Source organism: Danio rerio, chromosome 1, assembly GCF_049306965.1.
Source record: "Danio rerio strain Tuebingen ecotype United States chromosome 1, GRCz12tu, whole genome shotgun sequence".
Lineage (NCBI taxonomy): Eukaryota > Metazoa > Chordata > Actinopteri > Cypriniformes > Danionidae > Danio > Danio rerio.
Genome location: NC_133176.1, coordinates 60,222,197 through 60,247,500, shown reverse-complemented (window position 1 = coordinate 60,247,500; position 25,304 = coordinate 60,222,197). Strand labels below are relative to the sequence as shown.

Genomic DNA, 25,304 nt, shown 5'->3' with positions numbered 1-25,304 from the left:
TGTGCCCTAGCGCTCATATAAAGTCTTTGCATTGACTTGTTTTTAGTCATGAGACAAAGTAGACATTGACTTGTAAAAATCTAATGGGACATAAATCTAATTATTAATTTAACTTAATTTTATTAGTGTTTTAAATGTATAAAGAATAAAACTATAATAATTGAAATTAAACAATACTACTGAATGGTAGATTCTTAATCGGTGTATTTTCTTACTCTAATCAAAATCATTCCAATGTCCAACATACGTAGTCAAGATGAATCTCATTCCCTGGATAAGTAGCTGCTATTTAGCGGTTGCTATCTGGAAATAACATACCCTGGAATGTCGCAATTGACCAATCAGAATCAAGTATTCCAGTCAGCAGTGTAATAATAATAATATTTAATAATAACTATTAATGCTTAAAGCAGTGTTAGAGGACTAAGTACCAAATGGTGATCAGTGTTTGTTTAAGTTGTGCTTTTTGACTGAAGTTCTGCACAAGACTTTTAGCCAGCGGAGAAATTAAAATGGTCGTGCCGAACTGAGTCTGGTTCTCTCAAGGTTTTTTTTCTTCACTCCCATCAGGTGAAGTTTTTTTTCCCTCTCCGCTGTCGCCACTGGCTCGCATGGTTCAGGATTGGTAGGGCTACGCATGGATGAATTTGTTCTTCAGTGTTTGAACTCACAGTAATGATTAAATCACACTGAACTGAGCTAAACTGAACTGAACTTAAACACTAAAACCTGAACTACACTGTTCCAGTTACTATGACCATTTATGTGAAGCTGCTTTGACACAATCTACATTGTAAAAGCGCTGTACAAATAAAAAAAAAAGCTGAATATTTACACCTGTTTTAGCGGCACTTGTTTGGTTGTTGTTGTTTGGCTTCTATAAATAAATTTTCATACAACACAGCCATATATTATTTAATATTATTATTATTACTAGATGTCTCTCAGGAATACTTGATTCTAATTGGTCAGTCACAACATTACAAGGCATTGATTGATGTTAGATAACAAGTGCAGCAAGACACCAAGCATAAACCACTGAGGATTTCATGTATAATAATCAGTAAAATAATGTTATTGCGCATTAGAACACATCCAGAAATTAAACGATCAGTAAACCAAGAAACTGAGTGATTAAAACCAAACCAAAATGACCAGATAATTTATCATGCTGGCTTTTTGCCCTAACAAACATAATACCAAACACAAAATCACAAAAGAAAACAGATAAAAATCAATGTTTAGAAGACGAAGATCACAGCTAAAGCAAACACTGACCACAACTATGGTGACTTCAAATGAAAGGTTTTAAATAAAAGGTTTTATTTTAGATATCAGCATATAAACCTTGTGTCAACCTTGATAAGAACTTGTGTAGACTAATGACAAAAGCAAAGTCGAACTGGTTTATAATAAGAGAAATGCAAATGCTGTTTGTGATTTACTCAACAGATATGACTGTACTATATATATATATATATATATATATATATATATATATATATATATATATATATATATATATATATATATATATATATATGTCACTGAAATGATATTATTTTAGCATGCGATCTGTTGAAATAGTTTCTTCTATAACTGTTGTTTATGCTTTATTTTTATCTTAATTATTTATTGAAAATAATAATGAAATTCAACCAACCTTTAACTTCTGATGCCATTTTGTCTCTTGCTGTTTGTTTTCGCTGTTCTGATTATATCTCGTATCTGTCTGAAATAATGAGTGAAAGTATTTCAATCATTTTTCCTATTAAATCTCAGATAGAACCGCCCAAAGACATTAACACCTGCGAGCATTCTCAAACATGCATCACTGCATTTTTGGCACTGTGGCAAATGCTTCTGTTGTTTTTAAAAGCCGTGAATACATAAAGTTGAAGTCAGAATTATTAACCCCCCTAAAAAAAAATGTTCCCCAATTTCTTTTTAACAGAGAGAAAAATTTCTTAAACACATTTCTAAACACAATAGTTTATAGTAATAACTTATTTCTTATAATTTATTTATTTTATCTTTGCCATGATGACAGTAAATGTTTGACTAGATATTCTTCAAGATACTAGTATTCAGTTCTGTAGACAATACAAAACTAATATTGCTCATGGGGCTATTAATATTGACCTTAAAATGGGTTTGAAAAATTAAAAACTGCTTTTATTCTCACTGAAATAAACAAATAAGACATTCTCCAGAAGAAAACAATATTATAGGCAATACTTTGAAAAATTCTTGAAACTGTTAAACATCATTTGGGAAATATATAGATAAAAAAGTGAAGAATTGTGACTTCAGCTGTACATTTGCAAAGTCCTGTCAAAGATTGATCAAGTTTGACAGGAAAAAAGAAAGTAGCAGGGAATGTTGTGGAGAAAGTCAGCAGTATATAACTGAGAAAGGCAACGATCAGTGCATTGTCGGCTAAATATGTGACACACTGCCTGAATAACTGGTTAATCCGCATCAGTGAAATCAGCCAGCAAACATTTTTTTTTGTTTTGGCTGTTTCTGTAGAAACTTTGTCATATGGAACTCTGTCAAATTTTACTTTACGGTACAATTCTTGCTATTAACAAACCATTAACTATAGTTTTCAGCCTAAACTCATCATTTGTGTCCTTGTTAATAGTTAATAAGGTAGTTGATGGGCTTGAGTACTGAATAGGATGCAGAATATTTGCTTTATGAGTACAAATAAACAGCCAGTATTTTAATAATTGACATGTAATAAAAACTATTAGTTAATAGTATTGGTGATTGATATGATATAGCAATTTATTGTTAGACAAGTCTACCGAAACAGTATCTGGGTTTTTACACTGTAAAAAATGCAGGCTTCCACACAATTCATTCATGTTGTCCTAACACAAATAGATTAAGTTAACACTTTTAACAAATTTATGTGGATTGAACATAAAAAATTAAGCTGTTCCAATGAAATCTCAAGAATTGTGTTTTTTCAGCTCATTTTAAATAAGTAGTTTTGACAAAAATAAAATTGAGGGTACTTTTCAATCACAACTTTTTAATTAAAGAACCCATATTATACATTAAAAAGGGTCATATCTCCAACAACATACTGATCTCCATGCAAGGTCAATAAACACTTTCATTGTTTTACAATCTGCATTTATTTTTACCTAATCATCCCAGCGACTCCCATACGATTCGTTCAGCGATTCATTTGTTCCCAAACCCCTCCTTAGCGTGAAGCTAATCTGTGCTGATTGAACCGATGACAGCCTATTGTGACTGGTCGACAGCGTTTAGCGCGAGACAAAGTAAAATACCCAGCATGACTTATCAACAATATTGAAGTAGCCAGAGTTCAGAGTGTATGTGTGAGCATACCTGCCAACACTCCTGTTTTTCCCGGGAGTCTCCCGTATTTCAGATCTATCTCCAGCCACCCACTTATTTTTGTATTTATCCCAGAAAACTCCCGTAATTTCAACACCCCTCCCGTCCTCAGCATTTTGGTATGGTCAGTGAAACCCCCGGGTTGCAAACATTGGTATAGGATTCGATGGCAGCGGACTCCGAAACATGCTTCATAGTAGTTAACTTACTAACACCACAGTACACAGTACCTGGTTCTCAATAGTTTTATTCAGACACTCCACCCTCGAACCTAACCTCCCCAGTCTCCTGGATTTTTTGTGTGTGCATGAGTGCATTGAAGCAGTGCAGTTAAACACCAGTATATTGCTCTAATCTTAACCATGACACATTCAGTATTAATCCACACAGCGGCAAAAGCTGAACTATTCTGAACCTTGACCGCTGCACAAGTGTAGGATCAGCTGACGGTGGCCATAGCATTGACAAACGGCAGAGGATCATGAGCTCACAAATGCATTAAAATCTGCAAACAAAGCAGCATGCATCACAATTTCAATGTGGATTTAGACGCGATATGAGAATATAAAGATTAACCAGATACAGTACACAAGGTATGAGTAACAAAACACAATTAAATACATCATTTGCAAGCTAGAGAAAACAAGGAAGCAGCCATTTACTTACACTTGTGAACTGGAGGAAGAAACTGATCTATGAACTGTGTACTGCAAAGTTCCTGTTGAGCTCTGTCAAAGTCCCACACATCAGAAGTCTATCTGATCCTTCCTTTAACAAACGTCCGACAAATCTCCCGTTGTAAGCATGTAGATCGCTGAAGCACTCGTCAGAAAAATTACAGAAACGCAGCCTAAGGCTGGGGCTATAATGCTGAAGTATTTTTGCAGAAATAAACCTCAAGCACTGACTCTTCACAGCTTCAACAATGGGAAAAGTTGAGTTGATTTTTGAGAAAATAACACGGCAAAAGATTTGCTATCCCAATGATTCATTTGAACCACTCTGAGTCGACTCTTTTATAGATGAATCAGTAGTTTTAAACATGGTGCACTTTCAGATTTAAGCCTCAGCTGGATATTTGACTTCACTTATAGCTGTGTTACTACATAGAAGGTCAAGTGGTTTTAACTCCACTTTGTTAAATCTTGGGGCTCTATATCCTAATATGATTAGGGTGAGATATGATTTATTAATTTTATCAAAATTGTTATGATTAAATAGTGTTACTCTAATCTGAATGTTGTTTTTTTTCTATCTGCAGCTTTCAAATTCATCCTCAAATTAAGAAAAGAGTCTTGTGGATGTTCATGTGTTTCAAACATTCCTAATGGATCTGTGTACTGTAGTGTTTTTTTAATGTGATTTGATGTTACACATTTACACATCAGTGCTTATATGCATCGTCATGCTGCATTGTTTTCTACAGCTACAGAGGGATCATGTTTCTTTTTGTGTTAAAATCAGTCTTGTTGTCACGAAATGATTAATAAAAGTTCATCAGACAGTATTAGTTATAGGGTCAGAGTGAGAGTGATGTTGCTTTGTTATGGTGACACTCTTCACTTCTACTGTATCATTATCTTGAATGAACGTCATATTTCATTTGGGTGGATTTCTCTGGTAAGTCCAGTTCTCGTCAGTGTCTTTGAGAGTGACTCAACTTAAGTGGAAATTTAATCTATATTTCGAACTAACCTCGAGGCATTGTTGTGTTCGTGTTTGCATTCCCGACACACTTAAGATTCTTTCATGCAGCCTGACTATATGTTAAAAGCTGTTCTCTTTAATAATGTGTTTAATTAATATGAATATTTGCTTATTAAACTTAATGTTTTATACAAAAAATTGTATGTTTCCTGGCAATTAGGCAGAGATGTATAAAGTACTAGAGACCCAGACAGTAAAAGTACAAGCGCTCTATCAAAAAGTGACGTGAGTAGAAGAAGAAGTGCATTTTAAGCACCATACTTAAGTGGAAGTACTACAGTATTCAATATTTTTTTGTACTTAAGTATTGCAAATAGTTTATTTCAAAATTTACTACTCAAGTACTGTACTTACAAGTATTGTGTAATGTAGTTATTAAAGAAAGAAGTCAAAAGACATCATATTGTTTTGTTTATTTTAAATATCTTTTTTTGGGCCACGTGATTAAGCAGAACAAAAAGAAAAATGGCTTATGATAATGCTTTTCTCTCACGCTTGAACCACAGATCTGACAGATTATATCAGCTTTAACAAACCTTTCAAAGTTGTGTGTCACAAAAACACTCTGTAATCCACTCAAAACACAATTGAAACCCATTTTCGGATCACAAATTATTGGTTGTAAACGCTGTAAACTGAAGTTCTAAACATTCTACTGGAAGACGCTGGTCACTATGGCGCCCTCCATGCAGCAGCCAAGAAAAAGGTCTTTAATTGTAAGAGTAGGGGTGTGAATCTACACTGGTCTCATGCTTCGGTTCGGTTACCATTATCAGGCCATCGATTCGGTTCAAGTCGATATCTCAGTGCATCACGGTGCATTGATGATGCTTTAACACACAATTAGATTTTTTCTTCACAACACAAGATTTTTTTTATTAAAATCTATAATTACATTTATATTTATATATTATTTGTAATACAATTTTGTTCTTTAATACAGCAGTAAGATATATGAACTGTACCCTTAATTTGACCTGCTCAAAGAAAACACTCTTTCTGAATGTATCAAACAAAACTCCAACACATGCACAGAATGAGCATGAGCATTACAGCAAATAAACTCATGTCAATATTATCCCGCTTGCTTTTTGAGCACTGACAGGCGAGGTCTTACACCCCTATGATTAGTCATTGTCTTTACATGCTCAACAGAAAGGGCGGCGATCGGCTTTAGAATTGAAAGCGCTGTTCACCGATGGCGGGAAGAACAGCCGCGGTTACAGTCTGTATGCGCATAATATGCGGTTATCTCAGGTAATCTGTAATAGACACAGTGGAGAAAACTCGCACCACAGGCACCCTGGTGTCAGGATCCACAAGTATCGCTTTAACAGCCAAGAAGAGAGGAACAGTTACCTCACAAATACGCCAGCAGGTCAAATGTTTAAAGTGAGAGAGAGAGAGAGGTGAAGATGGAGTTTTACAGCATTTCTCTGTAGTAGTGAAACAGCAGCTCATGTGCTGTGCTGCCTTCATTGTAGTAAGAGCGGTATTTACTCGCTCGCCCCTCACCTCCGCCATACTATTGTGACATTGCACATAGGAGATAAATGACGTCAGTACGTAATAACCCGTTATGATCTATTACTGAATCGATAACAATAATTTTGACACCCCTAGTAACGAGTAATGATGCAGCACATAAAACAAATCTATTGGTGTAAAAGTATTAAACTCATGGAAAATATGTACTGAAGTAAAAGTGGAAGTAGGAGAAAAAAACAAGACTCCAGTAGAGTACAGATACTGCCTTATAGTACTTAAGTACAGCAGTCAAGTAGATCTACTTTGTTACTATACATCTCTGCCATTAGGGATGCACCAATATAAAATGTTTGATAACTCTTCAGATTTGGAAGCTGATAGCAAATATTTTTGTCCATAAATATACTTTTTTTTCACATTTTTCTATATGACTGCAAAAACAAAAGGCAAATACTTGTTTATTTTACATTATTTAAAAACTTTAACTTCAGAAAGTTTGATTGGATTTCTGAACTCGATTAATCAACTATTCTTTTTTTATGGTCAAATTTATTTTATATAATTCAATCTAATGCCTGCATGACCAAAAATAAATAAATAATAAAGCAAACTATTAGTAAAAATGTAAAAAAGCATGTGAATTAGTTTGATATCAGCTCAGGTTTGATGTCTTGTTTGGTGATTTCCCTCCATTTCTCAGCAGCATTGTATCCGTCTTCTCAAGCAGCTCAAAAACCACAAAGTTTGGTCTTTTTTTTTATTTGTCTTATCTTTGTAATCTTCAAATTAACTTAAATGTAATGCTTAATGCTTTTACACCAGCATTGTATCATAACCTGCTGCAGTGCCCTTCTGTGGACACTCGAGGGCGCCAGGTTGTGTTTTGTTCTCTGAACTTCATCCCCCACAAACCTTTGCTCCCCTGATTACATCATTGGTTTCAGCTGTTTCCTGTTTGTTAATTTAGCTCTGTCTATATAAGTCCCCTTGTGCTCCTTTTTAGTTGCTAGACATTTCTTTCAGCATAGAAGCTCTGTTTTGTTAGAATGTCTTGTAAATGCAGTAATTTTAGAGGAACAAGACAAATGTTGAGTTTCAAAACGTGTATGATGTTTCTATAGCATTATAAAGTCTTTTATATTTTTTGCTTTCATTTTAAAATTTATCTCTACCATTGAAATTGTCCATATTTTACCCAACTTTTAGTAGTTGTATGGTTAACAATGCCTAACACTGACAGTGTGAATCATTCTGGCATGTTTTGAATCTGCCAGACAAGACTGTATAGAAAAATGTTTATAAAAACAGAAGAAAATGCAGAAAAAAGACTGTCCAGATAATTATACTGTACCTTGATAACCTCGTTTTAAAATTCAACAGTACAGGATGGTTTGGCCCTACAGTATGGTGTAAGTGTAAGACACTGGGACAAAGATGAAGTTGTAATCTTTATTGACAATGTAAGGGTTTCTTCCCACAACCGATATATAAAATAATTATTAGCACTCACTAAGAAAAAGTATGATTCACCCATAAGATACATATAAACAGCTGATATGACTTCTGACAAAGATCCAATACAATCTTTTAGTCTTATATTTATTCCTATAAAAAAATATTGTGTAAAAAACTCTGTTTTAGTTGAAAGAGAAACTTACTGTGACATATTACTATTAAATACACTTAAATTTTATTTTTAAACATTTGACAACTTAAAATTAAGCAATTAAAAGTCTATATATGTATTGCATGCATTCTTTGCGCAGATTTTAAAGCAGACGCCATGAAAGTGAGGTGGATTTTGTGCTCTTTGGAGTGTGAAGTTAATCTATATATTCAGGTTATATGTGTATAATCTGCTTGTAGACTTGCATACCATTAACACAAGTGGACATGGGAAATGGCTTGAGGAAACAACTAGGGGTCATAAAAGAAGGGATGAAAAGAGAGTGGTAAAAGAGCCTGAGGTGTCTCAGGAAACAGATGTCAGAGGTGGAATTTGGGGTTAGGGGAGGGATCTTGTGTAATGTATGGAGAACAAAGGAAAATAATTGTTGTCCAAGTGTATTTAAACAGGCCAGGAGATTAGGGAGGCAGAATTTTCAGGCAGAGATGCTACTGGGGGTCTCCTGAAAAATCTCCTTTGTTGTCGACAATAAAGAACTCTTCTGAAATCAAAACCATTTGACTTTGCTGATCATTGAAGAAAAGAGAAAACCACCTCATTATTGGCGTCCCTGGGTGGGCAGGAAAGGAGCAGGACAGTGACGACCACGCTTGCAGGACTGGAAGAGCAACAGAACCGTGGCCACGAAAATCAGGTGAGCGATTTTTGCTTACAAGTTTTGTTGCTCTGCCAGAATCCGCTTGTGATGGTAAAGGCACTTGAACTGTTTCTCCAAATTTAAAAAGCTAAAAAGTAAAAAGGGAAATAGGGTTTTGAGTTCAGAAGAAAAGTGTTGCATGCAACAATCTGTGTTTAACAATGAGTGGGCCTTGATGGACATTGTTTAAACGTTAACTTGTAATTGTTACTCATATTAGAGATCTGAACTAGAGGAGAGTTTCAGTGTGAATTTCTAATTTGTGGTGATAGTTAGGAAGTTAAAAGCAGATTAAGTAGAGAGAAGTGCACGAAGTCCTGCGATACCGCTTTGTTAAATGAGATAAACAAAGGGCTGCATGGGTAGGCAAGAAAGCCTGTGGATACCGCTCTAAGGTTAGAGGGCTGCTCGGACAGGTTACTCAAGAAGAGTATAGTGTATTGAGTTTAAGTTAAGTGTAGGTTTCTGTGTCTGTGTGCAAGTGGCTGATTGTGTGTGAGTGAAGCAATAAATTCCGTATTGGTGGGCAAAAGGTGGCGCCCCCCTTCTGGATATCTCTTAGGTGAGATTGTCTAGAGACGGACGCCCCTAGTGTCGCATTGAGAGGAATGTATGAAAGAATAAGCCCTTTATCATAAAAAGGGATAAAGAGTGAATGCAGAGTACATGAATGTATGCAGTAAAAAACTGATTTGAATGTATAAGCTCGTTAGGATAAACGGGATATTGTATGAATGCAACTTAGAAGTGTGTTTGCAATAAAGGTGGAATGAAAGAATGCTTGTTTGAATGAGAGTGCATATGTATTAGAGAAAAAAGAAAAATATATATAGCTATTCAAAAAATCAAGAAGAGGAAAGTGGAAGAGTAATTTAAAAATAGATAAATATAATAAATAGCATAAAACTAAGTAAATAAAGGGATAGAGGACAGAAAAGTGGAGGATAAAGTAAAGAAAACTGGGTGTGCATATAAAAGAATATTATAAAGAAAGGAGTAAATTAAAAAGTAATAATAATAATAATAATAAAATATAGGGTGGATAGTTTACACCAATAAGAGGACAGGTTAAAATAAAGAAAAATATATTTGTAAAAATATAGAGGTAAAGTAAAATAAAATTGTAAGTACAGAGAGAGGAAGAACTATGGCAAACAATCCAGTGGAAAGTTTAGGATTAAAATATCCATTATGTAGGGATCTGATCAATAAATACTCAAAAAAGTGGCAGACAAGAACAAAAAATATGGTGACACAATGGCCAACAGGAGGGTCATTTGATGTAGAGTTATGTGGTGAATTGGAGATACTGATAAAAAATTATAAAATAAGAGGCATCATGACAAAGAAAAAGAAAGAAACAAAAAGAGAAAAGGAACTAGAAGTTCTCAATCTGTTTAAAAAAGAAGGACAGGATAAACTGAAAAGTATAAAAAAGGCAAGAAAAATGTTGAAAGAGACAGAAAAAGAAACAGAAGCTAAAGAAAAGATGTTCTCTAGCCCCCCACCTTATATGCACTCAGAAGGGCAGTTTCCACTTCTAAAAGGTGTAATGGGTGTAGCAGGGGAGTTTAAAATAGAGGGAGAGATAGAGATGGAGGAAACAGATGTAGGAAAAGAAGTAAAGGCTAAAAAATCGGGGGTGGAAGAAAGTGTGGCATATATACCACTAGATTGTTACAAACAAGCACGGGAGGCATTAGAAAAAATGAACACCGAATGTGCAAACAAAGTAGAGTGTGTTGAAGCATTAGGAAAGCTGAGACATGTAAACAAGGAAATTGGGGCAGAAGGGGGAGGTGAAGAAATTGAATACATAAAACAGAAAAACACAGAAAAAGTACTAAAAGATGCAAATGACGCCATAAAACACAGAATTGTGCACTCAGATAGTAAAGAAAATGATAGTGAAGTGGAGGAGTCTTCAGTTGAAGAAGAAAAATGTGGAAAAGGACAAAAACAGAGGTCATTTGCTCCACAATTTCCCATTCTAATTAAAGGGACACAGGGTCAATATATTCCTTGGCAATCTCAGGATTTGGAGGGCCTTGTTAATAAACTCCCAAACATTCACGAGGGGGCAGCAAAGTGGATTAAGATTTTTGAAGAAAACACTGTGGGAAGGATGCTTGCTATTGGTGACATAAAGGCTTTACTTGCAAAGACTGTTGGAGTTACAAAGATGGGGGAAATCTTTCAAGCTGCTGACCTGGAAAGAGCTGTAAACACTCAGTATGCTGATGGAACTGTTTTTGATCCGTTTAGACCTGCAATATGGTTGGCTTTACGTGTTGAATATCCTCTCAGACTTGACCCAAAGATGTTAAAAGGGGACCAGCTGGGGGAAGTTGAAAACCCAATAGCATATGTGCAAAGACATTTGAAAAGATGGAGGGAGGACACTGAGGGTGATCCTGAAAAGGACCCAATAATGGCTACACTGTTTAGACAAGCCATAATTGACTCTTTGCCTTGTGCAGTTAAAAGCCGACTGGAAGATGTAGTTGGCCTGAACTCTAAGTCACATAAGGAGTTTTGTGATTATGTGTCCCATGCTGTTGACCAGTACAGAAAGACTGAACAACGACTTAAAAAGCAAGAGAGTGAGTTGCAGAGAAAACTAACTCAGCTACAGCTGGAGGAACTGACCAGAAAGAGCAAAAAGAAGGTCCAGGCAGCTGTAGTGACAGAGGAGGGGGATGAAGCTATGATGGCTCCAATTACAGCAGCACCACCAATGACTCAGCCAAGCCCAGCTGCAGGTTACCTATTGCACCGAAACCAGATGACCCCACCAATCATTAACGTCTACGCTCAAGAGCCAGAGGCAAGGTGGCAGAAAAGGTCAACACAAAGACAGCAGAAGGGGACAAGTAAACCCTATGCACTGATGCCCCCTGGTGTCTGTTGGGGGTGTGGACTAACAGGGCACAACAAGAGACATTGTCCCACAAATCCATGGGAGTCTCCTCGTGGTGTAAGGGGGGGATGGCATCAGCCCCATCCAAATCCAAACCAAGGCCCAGTTAATTCATATAGAGGTCCAAATCAGGGATATTGATGGGGCCCAGAGAATCCTGCAGGGGAAAATCAGCTTCCAATGATAACAACAAATTCTAGTCAAGAACCAATGTTACCAATCAAAATAGAGGGTAAAACAATACCAATGCTTCTTGATACAGGGGCTGTGTACACATCTATTAATGCAAATTATGCTGCTCATCTTCCCCTGTCTGGTAAATATGCAAAGACTGTAGGATTCTCGGGAAAAACACAGTTAATTCCAATGACTTCGCCAGTGTGCATAGAAACTAAAAATCAAAGTGTTACTTTACCCATTCTTGTTTCAACTCAGACTCCTGTCAATTTACTAGGAAGAGATGCACTGTGTAAATTAGGTTTACACATTTGGTGTTCCCCTGAGGGTGTATATATTGATGCAAAAGGAATTGACACTCAAATGATGGTTGCAGAACCAAAGGCTAATATCTATTGGATAGGGCAAATAGATAAAGAAGTATGGGAGACAATTAATAAGTGGGGAAAATACATTGAAGCACAAATTCCTGACTCAAAAATGCCACAATCAGGGTTTCATTGTACAATGATGTATGATACAAAAAGAGATTTGAGCTTAGAAAAGGAATGGCAAGTAAATACTGAGGGACAACAAATTGAAATTGTTTCACAATACATGATTGTAGGACAACAGGGAGCAGCATTACATATACCAAGAGAAGGATTTGTAGAAAAATGGTTTAATGTAATAGGTTCAATTCCACATATAGCCATGTATGTGGGAAAAAATTGGGAAACAAAAGATTTAGGCCCGATGATGGAACAAGCAGAAAAGAGTAGGTGGGAGACTACAGAACATCCATTAATTTTTCAGTCTTCTGACAAAAAATACATCAAAATTGTATGTGCAACCAAATTGTTGGGAATACCTCAGGAAGTAATTCTAAGTGAAGAAAAAATGACACAAATGAATGCAATGTCAGAATTAACAGATAGTTCAGAAACTGAATTGTTTAAGGAAATGGAAAGTCAAGTACCAATTAAATTATGGTCATTGCATGATACAGATGTTGGGCTAATTCAATCAGCCAGCCCAGTGAGGGTTAAGATTAAACCAAATGCACAATTGCCTAGAAAAGCACAGTACCCTTTACGACCTGATGCTGTAGCAGGCATAAGAAACACAATTGAAGGATTGGTGAAAGCAGGAGTATTAGTAGAAACAACTAGTTACTGTAATACTCCAATTATGCCTGTAATCAAACCAGACAAAAGCAGATGGCGTCTAGTTCATGATCTAAGGGCAATCAATGATATAGTCGAAGATTTTACGGCTGAAGTCCCAAACCCACATACTCTCCTAACAAATATTCCTCCTGATGCCAAATACTTTACTGTAATTGATCTTTGTTCAGCCTATTTCAGTGTACCGTTGGCAGAGGAAAGTAGATATCTGTTTGCATTTACCTATGCTGGTAAACAGTATACATACACCAGAATGCCACAAGGATTTAAACACTCTCCACATGTATTTAATCAAATTCTTAAAGCAGATTTGGAGGATGTGATGATGGAGAGTACGTTAATACAATATGTAGATGATTTAATTATTTGCTCTCCATCCCTGGAACAATGCCATAGAGATTCCATCAAAGTACTAACAAAGTTAGCTGAAGGAGGTCATAAAGTATCCAAAAATAAAACACAGTACTGCCAGTCACAGGTTGAGTACTTAGGACGATTGATTGCCTTTGGCACACGAGCTATAGCTCCAGATCAGTTAGAAGCTATAAGTAAATCACCAATGCCAAAAACTGTAGGACAGATGATGACATTTCTAGGAATGACTGGTTTCAGTGCTGATTGGATTGAGGATTATGCCATAAAAACAGCACCTTTGAGAGAAATCATGAAACAGGCAGGAGTAGAAAACTTAAAAAATCCAGTAAAATGGAACACAGATGCAATCATAGCATTTGAGTCAATGAAAAAAGAACTTCAAAAAGCACCTGCTCTGGGAAACCCAGATTATTCCAAAGAATTTTTCTTATATGTGGCAAATAGAGCTGATGGTTATGCATCAGCTGTATTATTGCAAGAGACATGTAGTGGGAGGAAAAAACAGCCTATAGCATACTATAGCACTAAACTAGACAATACAGCACAGGGGTACCCACCATGTCACCAACAGGGTCTAGCAGCAGTGTATTATGCTTATGAGAAAGCATCTACAATTACCATGGGGTATCCAGTTACTATTTATACACATCACAAAACGGTGGAATTATTAGAACAAGGGAAATTTGTGCTTACTCAGGCCCGCATCTTGGCATACTGTACACTTTTGACATATCCAGACATTACCATTAAACGATGTAAGACAGTAAACCCAGCTGAGTTAATTCCATTGGATTTTGAAGGAGAGCCACATGACTGTGTAGCAAACTCATTGGCGTTTACTAGATTAAGACCTGATTTGGAGTCTGTACCCTTCCCTGAGACAGAAGTCACATATTTTGTAGATGGATCTAGTTATAGAGACCATTTAGGAGTGCATACAGGATTTGCAGTAATAAAAAAGGAAAAAGAGAATTTTGTTCCAGTAATATCTCAACAGTGTGTACAACCATGCTCTGCTCAGTTAGCAGAATTAAAAGCTCTTACAGCAGCATGCCAGTTAGCAAAAGGACAAACAGCTAACATTTACACTGATTCAGCATATGCACATGGTGTATGTCATTTGTTTGGGGCAGTGTGGAAACAAAGAGGTTTCAAGAAAACTGATGGGTCCCCCATCCAACATGCTGAACAGATAGGACAATTGATTTCTGCTATGATGCAACCAAAACGACTAGCAGTCATCAAATGTCAAGCTCATAAAAAAGGAAATGATTTTGTCATTAAGGGAAATAATGCAGCTGATTCAGAAGCTAAAAAAGCATCAGGATGTCGGGTAGCAATTCTAACTCCAATAGTGCTAATAGAGCCTGAACCACAATTAGATGATATTGTGCGAATTCAACAACAAGCAGGTGTCTATGAACAATCTATGTGGCATCAAAGGGGAGCTAAAAAAGATTCACTAAATATTTGGCGTAATCATGAAGGGCAAATTGTTGCACCAACATCATTACTAAATATTCTCATTGCAGATGCACATGGATTTGATCATTGTTCAAAAGGTGAAGTGATAAGGAAAATTAAACAGCAAGGATATTGGTCTCCTTACTTAAATGCAATGATTAGTGAATTTTTGTCCACATGTGAAATTTGTGCAAAACACAATGTAAGAAAGGGAACAGCAACACCAATAAGTCATATACCAGTACCAGAAGGGCCATTCAAACACTTAGTTATGGACTATGTGGATATGATAAAAAGAGTGCAAGGCAAAAGATACATGCTTGTGGTAATTGATAGGTTTAGCAGGTGGGTGGAGGCAGTGCCATCAGCAGATCAGGGAGCAGGAACTGTAATTAAATTTTTGACAAGAGAAATAATTCCACGATTTGGAATACCATCAGAAATAAGTTCAGATAATGGATCAGCATTCATACAAAAGACAGTTAAACAAGTACTGCAACAATTGAGAATTAAGCAAAGATTAGGATGCATTTACCATCCACAATCTCAGGGAATGGTTGAGAGAGTGAATGGAACCATCAAAGCCAAACTCAATAAAATATGTGCAAGTACTAATCTTAACTGGGTTGATGCTTTGCCTCTTGCTTTAATGAGTTATCGCATGCAAACTAACAGAAACACACATCTAACACCGCATGAAATGTTAACCGGACGTCCAATGCCTGTGCCGTTTTGTCGGGGTCCCTATAAAGGACCCCCATTAGAACAATTGCAAATGGAATTACGGTCATACATGAAGAATCTAACTGCCATACACAAAGCTATTTATGTGCAGGAAACCAGGAAGGGGGTTCGTGAGGAAGTGGAAACGCCAGGTCCAGTCGTGCCAGGGGACCAAGTGTACTTAAAGGTGTTCCGGCGGAAATGGAATGAGGCTAGGAGAGAAGGACCATATCGAGTTATAAGAGCAACTCCAACAGCTGTCCAAGTGGAAGGAAGTACCTGCTGGTATCATCTGAATCACTGCACAAGGGTTCCAGTAAAAAAGTCCGGAAGAGAAACGCACCAGCTAGGATCAAGTGAGCCAGAAAACCACACAGAAGGAAACAATGATGTACAAAATGTGGCAGAAGGAGGTGAATAGAAGCATAACACTCATAACTCTCATAATATGCCTAAATATGATAAAGATGCAACAAATTGAAGGGATGGAAAACATCACCATGGCGGATCCCAAGACTCAAGCTTTTAATCACACTTATCAAGCTGTAAATAACGTCATGTCTTCAGAGTCCAATAACTCTAATAATACTACTATACCTCCACAAGATAACATAACTTTGGGTTACATGAGTCAAACATTCAACGATACGCCAATATCAACAACAATTCAGTCATTTCTGGAGTTAAACAGTAATTCAAGCCTCATTGAAGGAAGTGGAAAACAGAGGAGAAATGTGGACAGTATATTGGAAGACAACATTAAACTGGATGAACTTTGGGAAATGGCGCAAAGTAATCAGTGGTTTGAATGGGCAACATATACTACAGCAGAAATAAAAAAGAAAGACTGCCTGTTCTGTACAAAGACACCAATGAGTCAAGTAGTAGTTGTTCCTAATCCGTTCACTTATGAACACTGTGCTCAGTTCAATAGAGACTTTTGCCATATGGAAAATGACTGGAGACTTTTTTGTCCGGCTGAATGCTTAGGCTACTTGAGTCATTCTAAACATCATCTCCTCTTCAAACATGTAGCTAGATTAAGGGCTAAATGTAGAAGTTTCGGTATTAGTGACAAATTAAAAATACAAAATGGTCCAGTAGAGATCCCATTATGGTATACTATTGATTATAGTAAAGAGTATGAGTGTTTTGTTAAGCCCATAGGAACCATTAATGTGGGACAGTTTAAAGGGAAATGCAGCATTACTTGGAATTTAGACACAAAAAAGGTTAGAAATTATGATGATTCTCGTGATTTCCCACCCTTTCGAGGGACAGGAACACATAAAGGAAAAATAATAACTCCAGCTGAAAATTGTGAAAATCAGACCATAGCATTACCTGACATAGATAGATATAAAGATCAAACTTTGCCATTAGCAGATTTCTTTTGGGTGTGTGGAAACAGAAAGCTTTTATCGTCTTTGCCTCTAGGGTGGAGAGGGAAATGTACTAGAGTGAGGTTAGTACAAGAAGTTCAAATAGTAGAATGGGATTTAGAGACTACATTTGGTAATAATAACACAGTTAACTACAGGATCAAAAGAAGTTATAGTCCAGATCCACAAGTGTATATAGATGCAATAGGACAACCCAGAGGTATACCAAATCAATTCAAAGCAAGAGATGAAGTTAAATCAGGACTTGAATCAATACTTCTTTGGATTTCTCCAAATAAAAATACAGAATGGATAAATTATATTTACTACAATCAGCAGCGGTTCATCAATTACACTAATGAAGCCTTAATATCATTAGGAGAGCAATTGGATGCAACTAGTAAGATGACATGGCAAAATAGATTAGCACTCAATTGGATATTAGCAGATAAATCCGGGGTGTGTGTCTTTTTTGGCAGCTTATGTTGCACATATATTCCAAATAATACTGCACCAGAAGGAACATTTACAAAAGCAATGACAAAACTTAAACAATTGCAAGAAGAAATGGCTACAAATGCAGGAAAAGATGAAAAGATGTGGGACTGGTTTGATCTGAAACTTGGTGCATGGGGAGCTAGGTTAGCAAAAATGGGAATATTTTTAGGAGTTGCAGTAGGAATGGGAGGATTATTGTTGTGTTGTATATTTCCAATATTAAGATCATTAGTCATCAAAGCCACAGCAAAACAAATGTCAATAATGCAATATCAGGAAAGTGAAAAAATTATGCTAGAAATTAATCAAAAGGGGCTCCCACAAAAATGGGCATTCCAACCAAATTTAGACTCAAAAACAGTAACAAGTGATGAATATTCAGATAGTTCAGATGAAGAGGAGGATGATGAATAATGAGGATCCATGCCTTGGGTGTTAAGTGCTAGTAACCTCTACCCCAAAACGGCGGCTCTCTACGATACGCAAAGTATCTGGGCTGAAGATCAACATACTCTATGGATTATGTGTGTGGATGTTAGATTAGAATATTATGTTATGGATTATGTGTGGGGATGTTAAATTAGAATATTATGTTATGAATTGTGTGTGGGGATGTTAGATTAGAATATTATGTTGTGACCATATATTGAGAGATTGGGTTATGTTATGTTTATTTTTTATTTTAATATTTTAATTTTATTTTTACTGTGTGTTAAATAACCATGACCCCCAGAAGCAAAGTATAACCACCTGTATGCTTAAAACAATACCTTTTATGATAACAACAAAATAGAATCGAGTCTTTTACTGTGTCCTCGTCAATAGTGGGCGCAGATGTTTGGCTCGATTTTATTCCAAAGTGCAATTACATGATTTGGTCATTTGTAATAATACTGTGACATATATTTGTCATTAGGTAAGATAACTGAGGGCTAGGTCATGGAGTTGCACTATGGGCCAAAAGCAAGATTATTAAGACTTAAAGTCTTAAGAGGAGGGATTATATGAGGTGGATTTTGTGCTCTTTGGAGTGTGAAGTTAATCTATATATTCAGGTTATATGTGTATAATCTGCTTGTAGACTTGCATACCATTAACACAAGTGGACATGGGAAATGGCTTGAGGAAACAACTAGGGGTCATAAAAGAAGGGATGAAAAGAGAGTGGTAAAAGAGCCTGAGGTGTCTCAGGAAACAGATGTCAGAGGTGGAATTTGGGGTTAGGGGAGGGATCTTGTGTAATGTATGGAGAACAAAGGAAAATAATTGTTGTCCAAGTGTATTTAAACAGGCCAGGAGATTAGGGAGGCAGAATTTTCAGGCAGAGATGCTACTGGGGGTCTCCTGAAAAATCTCCTTTGTTGTCGACAATAAAGAACTCTTCTGAAATCAAAACCATTTGACTTTGCTGATCATTGAAGAAAAGAGAAAACCACCTCAAAAGCAGAAACCTGTATGTGCTCTCTCCTGATTTAAAGCACTTTTGGATTGACCCCCGACTGTTTTCTTTTAGAAAAGTTTTAGTGTTCACAGAGACTGATTTTAAAATGCAATTCAATTTTGTATTACCAATAATTTGTAAATCGTGAGTTGAATTATTTTTGGTATTAGTCTGACACCAAAATGAATGTGAAAGTGATGTATTTAAAGTTTTGTTTATTTTATTTTTTTTTTTTTCATTAACTTATTTATTTGCATGACATTGTTGCCATTTAAGCTTTGGATGTGTGAATATGTCAGTTTCAAGAAAAGTTCACAGAACTCCAATCTAGAACAAATGTATCTTCCTTTTGTTGGGTTTTTCTCCATGAAAATTTTGTACACCTAAATTAATAATTTGGTCATTTTAAACTGGTTACTGATGTTTTTTTTTTTAATGGAAAAAGTCATTGTTATTATTATTTTTTATTAATTTATGCAAATAACAATTTTTTTCTAGACCTTTGACACTGATGAAACTGTGTCAACAACAACAAAAAACATGTTGTTCAATCAGTTAAACTGTAGTAACCTTCCTACTGCAGCTGTAAATACCCTGGCTCCTACTGCTGCTGCTCCTCGTAGTCCTGTTGCTGCCACTGCTCCTCCTGCTGCTCCTCTTAATCCTGTTGCTGCCACTGCTGCTGCTCCTACTCCTGTTGCTACCACTACTCCTGCTCCTGCTACTGCTCCTACTCCTGCTACAGCTCCTGTTACTATTAGTGCTTTTTTTCCATAGTCTAACGTTTTTTGTTTAAAAGCCTCATTTTCGATCTTTTCCTGAGCCATTTTATACATCCCATTACTGTAGTGCTGTCCCCTATTCTCCCCCACCATCTTCTTAATCTTCTCTCAGTTCAGTGACCTATGAGCGGTTATTCTTGTCTTTATTGTTGAATGAGTGATATCTGTCTTCACACTGCCTAACAAAAGTCTTCAGATCATTATCTTCACTGATATACTCATCTACAGGTTTTCCCTCCAGATCATCAGCGTGAGTGAACAGAATGATGGTGTAGCGAACAGCTTCATCTCCAAAGTTCTCCTGAATCCACTTCACAGTGTTTTTCTCTTCTTCTGTAAATCTCCCGATTCTGATGACCAGCAGAAACACATGAGGACCAGGAACAGACATGTAGACACATCTCACAATCTCTTTCTTTAGTTCTTCACTCATTGATGTATCACATATTCCTGGAGTGTCGATGATAGAGATGAGTTTACCCTCCACTTCTGCAACATGTCTTTCACAGCTTCTAGTAATAGACTTAGGGGACGCTTCTGACTTAAACTGAAATTTACCCAGTATAGTGTTTCCGGATGCACTTTTTCCTGACCCAGTTTTGCCCAGGAGAACCATCCTCAGATCTGTCAAAGAGAACAGAACATGCATTATTTACAGGATGAAAGTCAACCATTTCTATTACACATGTCATTAAATAGTGGTAATCAGTGCTTGACCTTAACACCCACCAAATGTGGGTAGAGTTCAGCTTTGGCAGGTTAGACAGCCACCCCAACTAGCCACTTTGACTGGTTGAAAATAATTTTAAAAAGTCTAGTGCTGGTTCATCAATAAAGATTAGAATGTTAGTTTAAGACCATTTGTCAATATGTGTGAAAATGTGCTCTTAGAATCGAGGAGCAGCATAAGTGATAAGCGTTCGAATGCGAGGAAAAGAAAGCAGGTGACTATCAAATGCGAGGATGATCAGGCGTACAGTGATTCACAGGTGATCCTCACACACCAAAGGCTGATTTGATGAGGAGTTCAGTGTTGTGCGCACAGCTAATGTAAAGCGCACACAATTACTTAAAAGCTCTTGGTGTGATCGTTTCTCTTTGAAATACAAAAAAAAAAAAAAAAAGTGGTGCTCATACATGCACAGTCTTGCTACTTTCAGAGATTTTTGTAAGCAGTTGCCACTTTCGCTTTAAGCATTCTTTCAACAGATTATTAATGGGCCAGACGTTAACAGTGTGTGCGTGATCAACTTTACATTATTACTCATGGAACTTTTTTTTCCCACTGGCTTTCTTTTGATTTTTGTTAATATGGGTTAACATCCTTTAAAAATAACATTGCTCTAATAGGAGATCAACTTTATATTTATGTAGTTAACTGGTAATCTGGAACCTTTAGCCTGGACTAGAATAGTTTAAGATACTTTTTTTTTTTCTTTTTTTAAAGTCAATTGTTTTTTTTAAGGACATTTTTGTTGATTACAGTGTATGTGTATAGTTTTTTTTTTTTTTTTTTGGCTTGTTTTGACACATTATTTAAAATGTACGGCAAGGAAATAATTAGTTTGCTGTGGCTAGAGAAGAAAACGGATAAATTCTTAATGTTGAGCCCTAAAAATCATTTGAAATCATTGAAATCATTTGAAATTGTGTCGCAATGTGACACCCTGAAACCACAACCTATTTGCTCACGCACATTGAGCAAGGTCATACACCACATACAAAAAGTGAAAGGAATGAGGAGGCATGTGGACATACCACACAATTTAAATCAGCTAAATTTAGACAACAGAATTGTGGCTAATGAAAATTGAGAGTGACCTAGTAATGTTAAACTATACTACCCACAGTGGTTGGTGTTAAAAAAAATAAATTGATTTGATGTTTGAGTCTTTATACTTATACACATTAACTAAAAACTTCAATTGCGCTAATAAAGCAAAGTAATAAAGCAAACTTAGCTCTCATCTTTCATGTACAGCCTTCATCTTGCAATGTTTTATTCATTTATTTATTTAGTACATTAAGGTATTCCAGTTCCTACAGTACAACTTCATTTAACTACTGCGTGATGTATTACATGCACTTACTATACGGTTAGGGTCAGGATGAGGAACAGCTTTAGGGGTAATGCATGTAATTATGCATAATTAACTGTAGTTAAAAAAGATGTAAAAAGGATACCATAAAATGATCTACGCAGTCTGTTTTATTCACTGATTCAAAAGATCGATTCAGATCTTCTGTTTCTGTATTTGGGCTTCCAAAGCACACAACACAAAGAGAAGTGCTTACAATTTTATTTTAATTGTGTTCCAGAGAATTAAAAGATATAGCTCGAGCATTTGACAAAGGACAACTTCCAGAATCTCTCCAAGTTCAATGCTGGATTTGGCTAAAAACTCCTCGAAGGAGCAGGTCCAGCCATAATGGCAGATGCTGTGGATTGTGAGTCACAACCTGCAAGTGTTTTTATTGGTTAATTTATCAAATACATGCAATAATACAGTAGCAATAATGGTATGTTGTAGCAAGAATGTAAATGAGGGGAAATTCTGTTTGGCACTGCTAACAATTTAACTACAAACTCGTATATATCCATCAAACTGCTGTAAACATCCACAATCTTAAGCAGCGCTGCAGTGTCTCTCTGTGGGGACGCTTTTCCTGCATTCTACATCTCTTTTGAAGGAACTAGGAAATATGACTGGTTTTCATGTTAGCGGAGTAGCTGCATTTGATCAAAGTAAGATATATAAAAAAATAATGTGATTTTCTACAAATGAAGCATGAGCACACATTGCTTTGCATCTTATAAACATAACCAAGCCTTAAAAATACACTCTGGACCACCCCTTTAAAGTCAACTTTTCAAGTTATAATAACTAATAACCTCCACTTTTCTGAATTAGATTGTAATGCAATAATGTGAACCTTTTTGTAAAGCTGCTTAACAAATACACTTGAATTGAATTAAATCTTTATATTCCTGCTGCTAATAGAGCTGCTTGTATGTGGTACATTGTTCTTATTATTTTATTATACAAATAAAATTGCAATACCCAGATATTACCTTAATCAGTTGATGACAAACATGATGCTGGCAAACATCTCATGAGCAAAAAAACATCTACATGTCAGAGCGATACCATGATTTTATGACAAAAGCAGTTTGCACTGATTAATGTGAAAGGTAAAGGCTGATAGCAGCAGATTTTATCAATCAGCTTTCAATACGGAAGTTTTATAGACGAGACTCTGTAAGGACAAACCTTACAGACAAACCTTTCAACAAAACACGTTTAATACCATTTGTGATGTGACTTGTATTATTGTGCAAATTAACAAAACACTGATTTGTTAATTAGGTCTACTGCAGGAAATGCATATGTAGCTAATGCCTCTTCATGGCTTGTCTGTCATTTAACCAGCGTAAAATTAAAGTTTTGCGTTGCATTTGATAGCCTATTATAAAAAGCTATATTGATAGATTTTCACTGACCTGAATGCTCACTTGCAAATTCCTTACATATATTTTCCATGCTGTTTGTTTTGCAGTTTTTTCTCGCTCTGTCCGTGTCTCTATCCCTTATCTGAAAGCATATATATTTAGGCTTATGCTATGTAGTCTTTTTATTTAAATTTATTTAAATGTTCAATATTTACATGTATCATGCAACCAGGAGTTAAGAGACTGCCTTTAAACTTTCGTTGCTGTATTTTGAACAAAGACCTATCAGATTCAGAAAAAAAAACGTGTGGATGTGTAGATATCTAACCATTTAAACATTGCTGTATGATTACAATGACATGAAAATAGATTATAGAAACAATTTAGGACGTTGTAAAATATTTTTTATTGCATAACAGTATCATTTATATAACTATACTTTAAAAAAAATCCTGGTTGCCTTGAATTTTTAAGCTGAATCAATTTAACCTTAGGAGTCCATTGAACTTATATTAAACTGACCTAAAGCTTGCATAACTTATAAAATTAAGTGATTAAAATGATTAACTTAGTTTAAAAAGTTACAATGACTTAACATATGCTGTTAAACTAATTGATAATAACAAACTACGACATAAATACATTTTTTACAGTAGGCTATAAATAAGAGCATGTAAGATACTAGAAAGCATTTGATTGGTCAGAAGATTTGATGGGTAACTGAAGCATGACAAACCTCAGTTTGTGAATGTTTATATAGCCTAATTGTGAATTTTATCGCTGTTTAAAACTAACATACTGATCTAAAACACTTGATTTTGACTTCACAGGGATTTTTAGCAAGGCCTCTAGCAGGTCGCACACCAGAAGCGCCGCTCAGCTATGCGTAGGTACCTAATAGGTACCTGAGTGTATATTTAAACAACAAACTCGATTGGTCTGAAAATACAATTCAGGTGTATAAGAAGGGTCAGAGCTGCATTCATTTATTAAGACGACTGAGGTGTGGTGTGTTAAAAACTTTTTATGATTCTGTGGTGTCCTCTGTGATTCTGTTTGCTGTTTTTGGAGAAGGAGAAAAACAAATTAAATAAGCTTATAAGAAGGCCAGGTTCTGTTGTGGGGTGTGCACTACCTACCATAGAAGCGATTGCACAGGATCGAATTAGGATAGTCATCCCCTTTTTGAAACAGACCATGCGTGTTCAAGCTTTTTTAGCACAAGATTAATTCAACCCCTGTGTTACAGAGACAGATACAGGAAGTCTTTTTTTACCAACAGTGATCAGATTGTATAACCAAAGTCATGCCAGGTGAATTGTGCTGAACTGAATTGGATATTAGATATGGACAAGCGTTTACTCATTGTTTTTGGAACTAAGGTGTGCAGGATGAAATGTGATTTTATTATTGTTTGTATATGTATATGTAACTTATTTATCTATTTTTTAGTATAGAGAGCTTTGCTGTGACATGTGAATTTCCCTTTGGGGTTTAATAAAGCTAAATAAACAAACAAACAATAAGTTTCTATCAGGATACACACACCGGCGCCGCAAGTCGGCGGAGTCCAGAATTGACTCAGGGTGCTGTTCATATTTCTGCCCCACCACAGAGCCCCATCTGATTGGTGTAATTTTACATAACATGCCCATGTGTGTGTCTGGTGTGTGATACTTTAAACCAGGGGTCACCAATCTTGGTCCTGGAGGGCCGGTGTCCCTGCAGGGTTCATCTCCAACTTGCCTCAACACACCTGCCTGGATGTTTCAAGTATACCTAGTAAGACCTTGATTAGCTTGTTCAGGTGTGTTTGATTAAGGTTGGAGCTAAAATCTGCAGGACACCGGCCCTTTAGGAACAAGTTTGGTGAACACTGCTTTAAACTGTCATGTGCATGCCGTGTTGCGGCACGTCTGGTGTGTGATCTCCCCCACCCCCCCACCCCCCCACCCCCCCCCCCTTCATACTCCTGCTGATTTTTTTCTTTGTGTGCAATGCATTATTTAGCTATTAGGGCTGTGTTGT

The 25,304-nt window shown here is 36.3% G+C and overlaps 2 protein-coding genes and 1 long non-coding RNA gene across 3 annotated transcripts in view; 1 reads left to right on the top strand and 2 right to left on the bottom strand.

Annotated features, from left to right (window-relative positions):
- The window catches only part of LOC100151165 (GTPase IMAP family member 8-like), a 7,188-nt gene extending 5,323 nt beyond the window's left edge, over positions 1 to 1,865 (bottom strand). Inside the window, exon 1 of the mRNA XM_073949262.1 lies at positions 1,664 to 1,865. Within this exon, the coding sequence (XP_073805363.1) occupies positions 1,664 to 1,682 (19 nt within the window). The 5' untranslated portion in view covers positions 1,683 to 1,865. The remainder of the gene's footprint in view (positions 1 to 1,663) is intronic.
- A 5,715-nt stretch (positions 1,866 to 7,580) lies between these two features.
- On the top strand, positions 7,581 to 22,081 carry LOC141383570 (uncharacterized). The gene is made up of 3 exons (XR_012404597.1): positions 7,581 to 8,367; positions 19,050 to 21,140; positions 21,179 to 22,081. It is a non-coding gene; the product is annotated as an uncharacterized lncRNA (long non-coding RNA).
- On the bottom strand, positions 19,286 to 23,402 carry LOC141383567 (GTPase IMAP family member 9-like). The gene is given in 3 exon segments (XM_073949261.1): positions 19,286 to 19,934; positions 19,936 to 20,449; positions 23,328 to 23,402. Coding segments are annotated over 3 exon segments (894 nt in total). The 5' UTR covers positions 23,368 to 23,402; the 3' UTR covers positions 19,286 to 19,594.
- Positions 23,403 to 25,304: the final 1,902 nt, after the last annotated feature.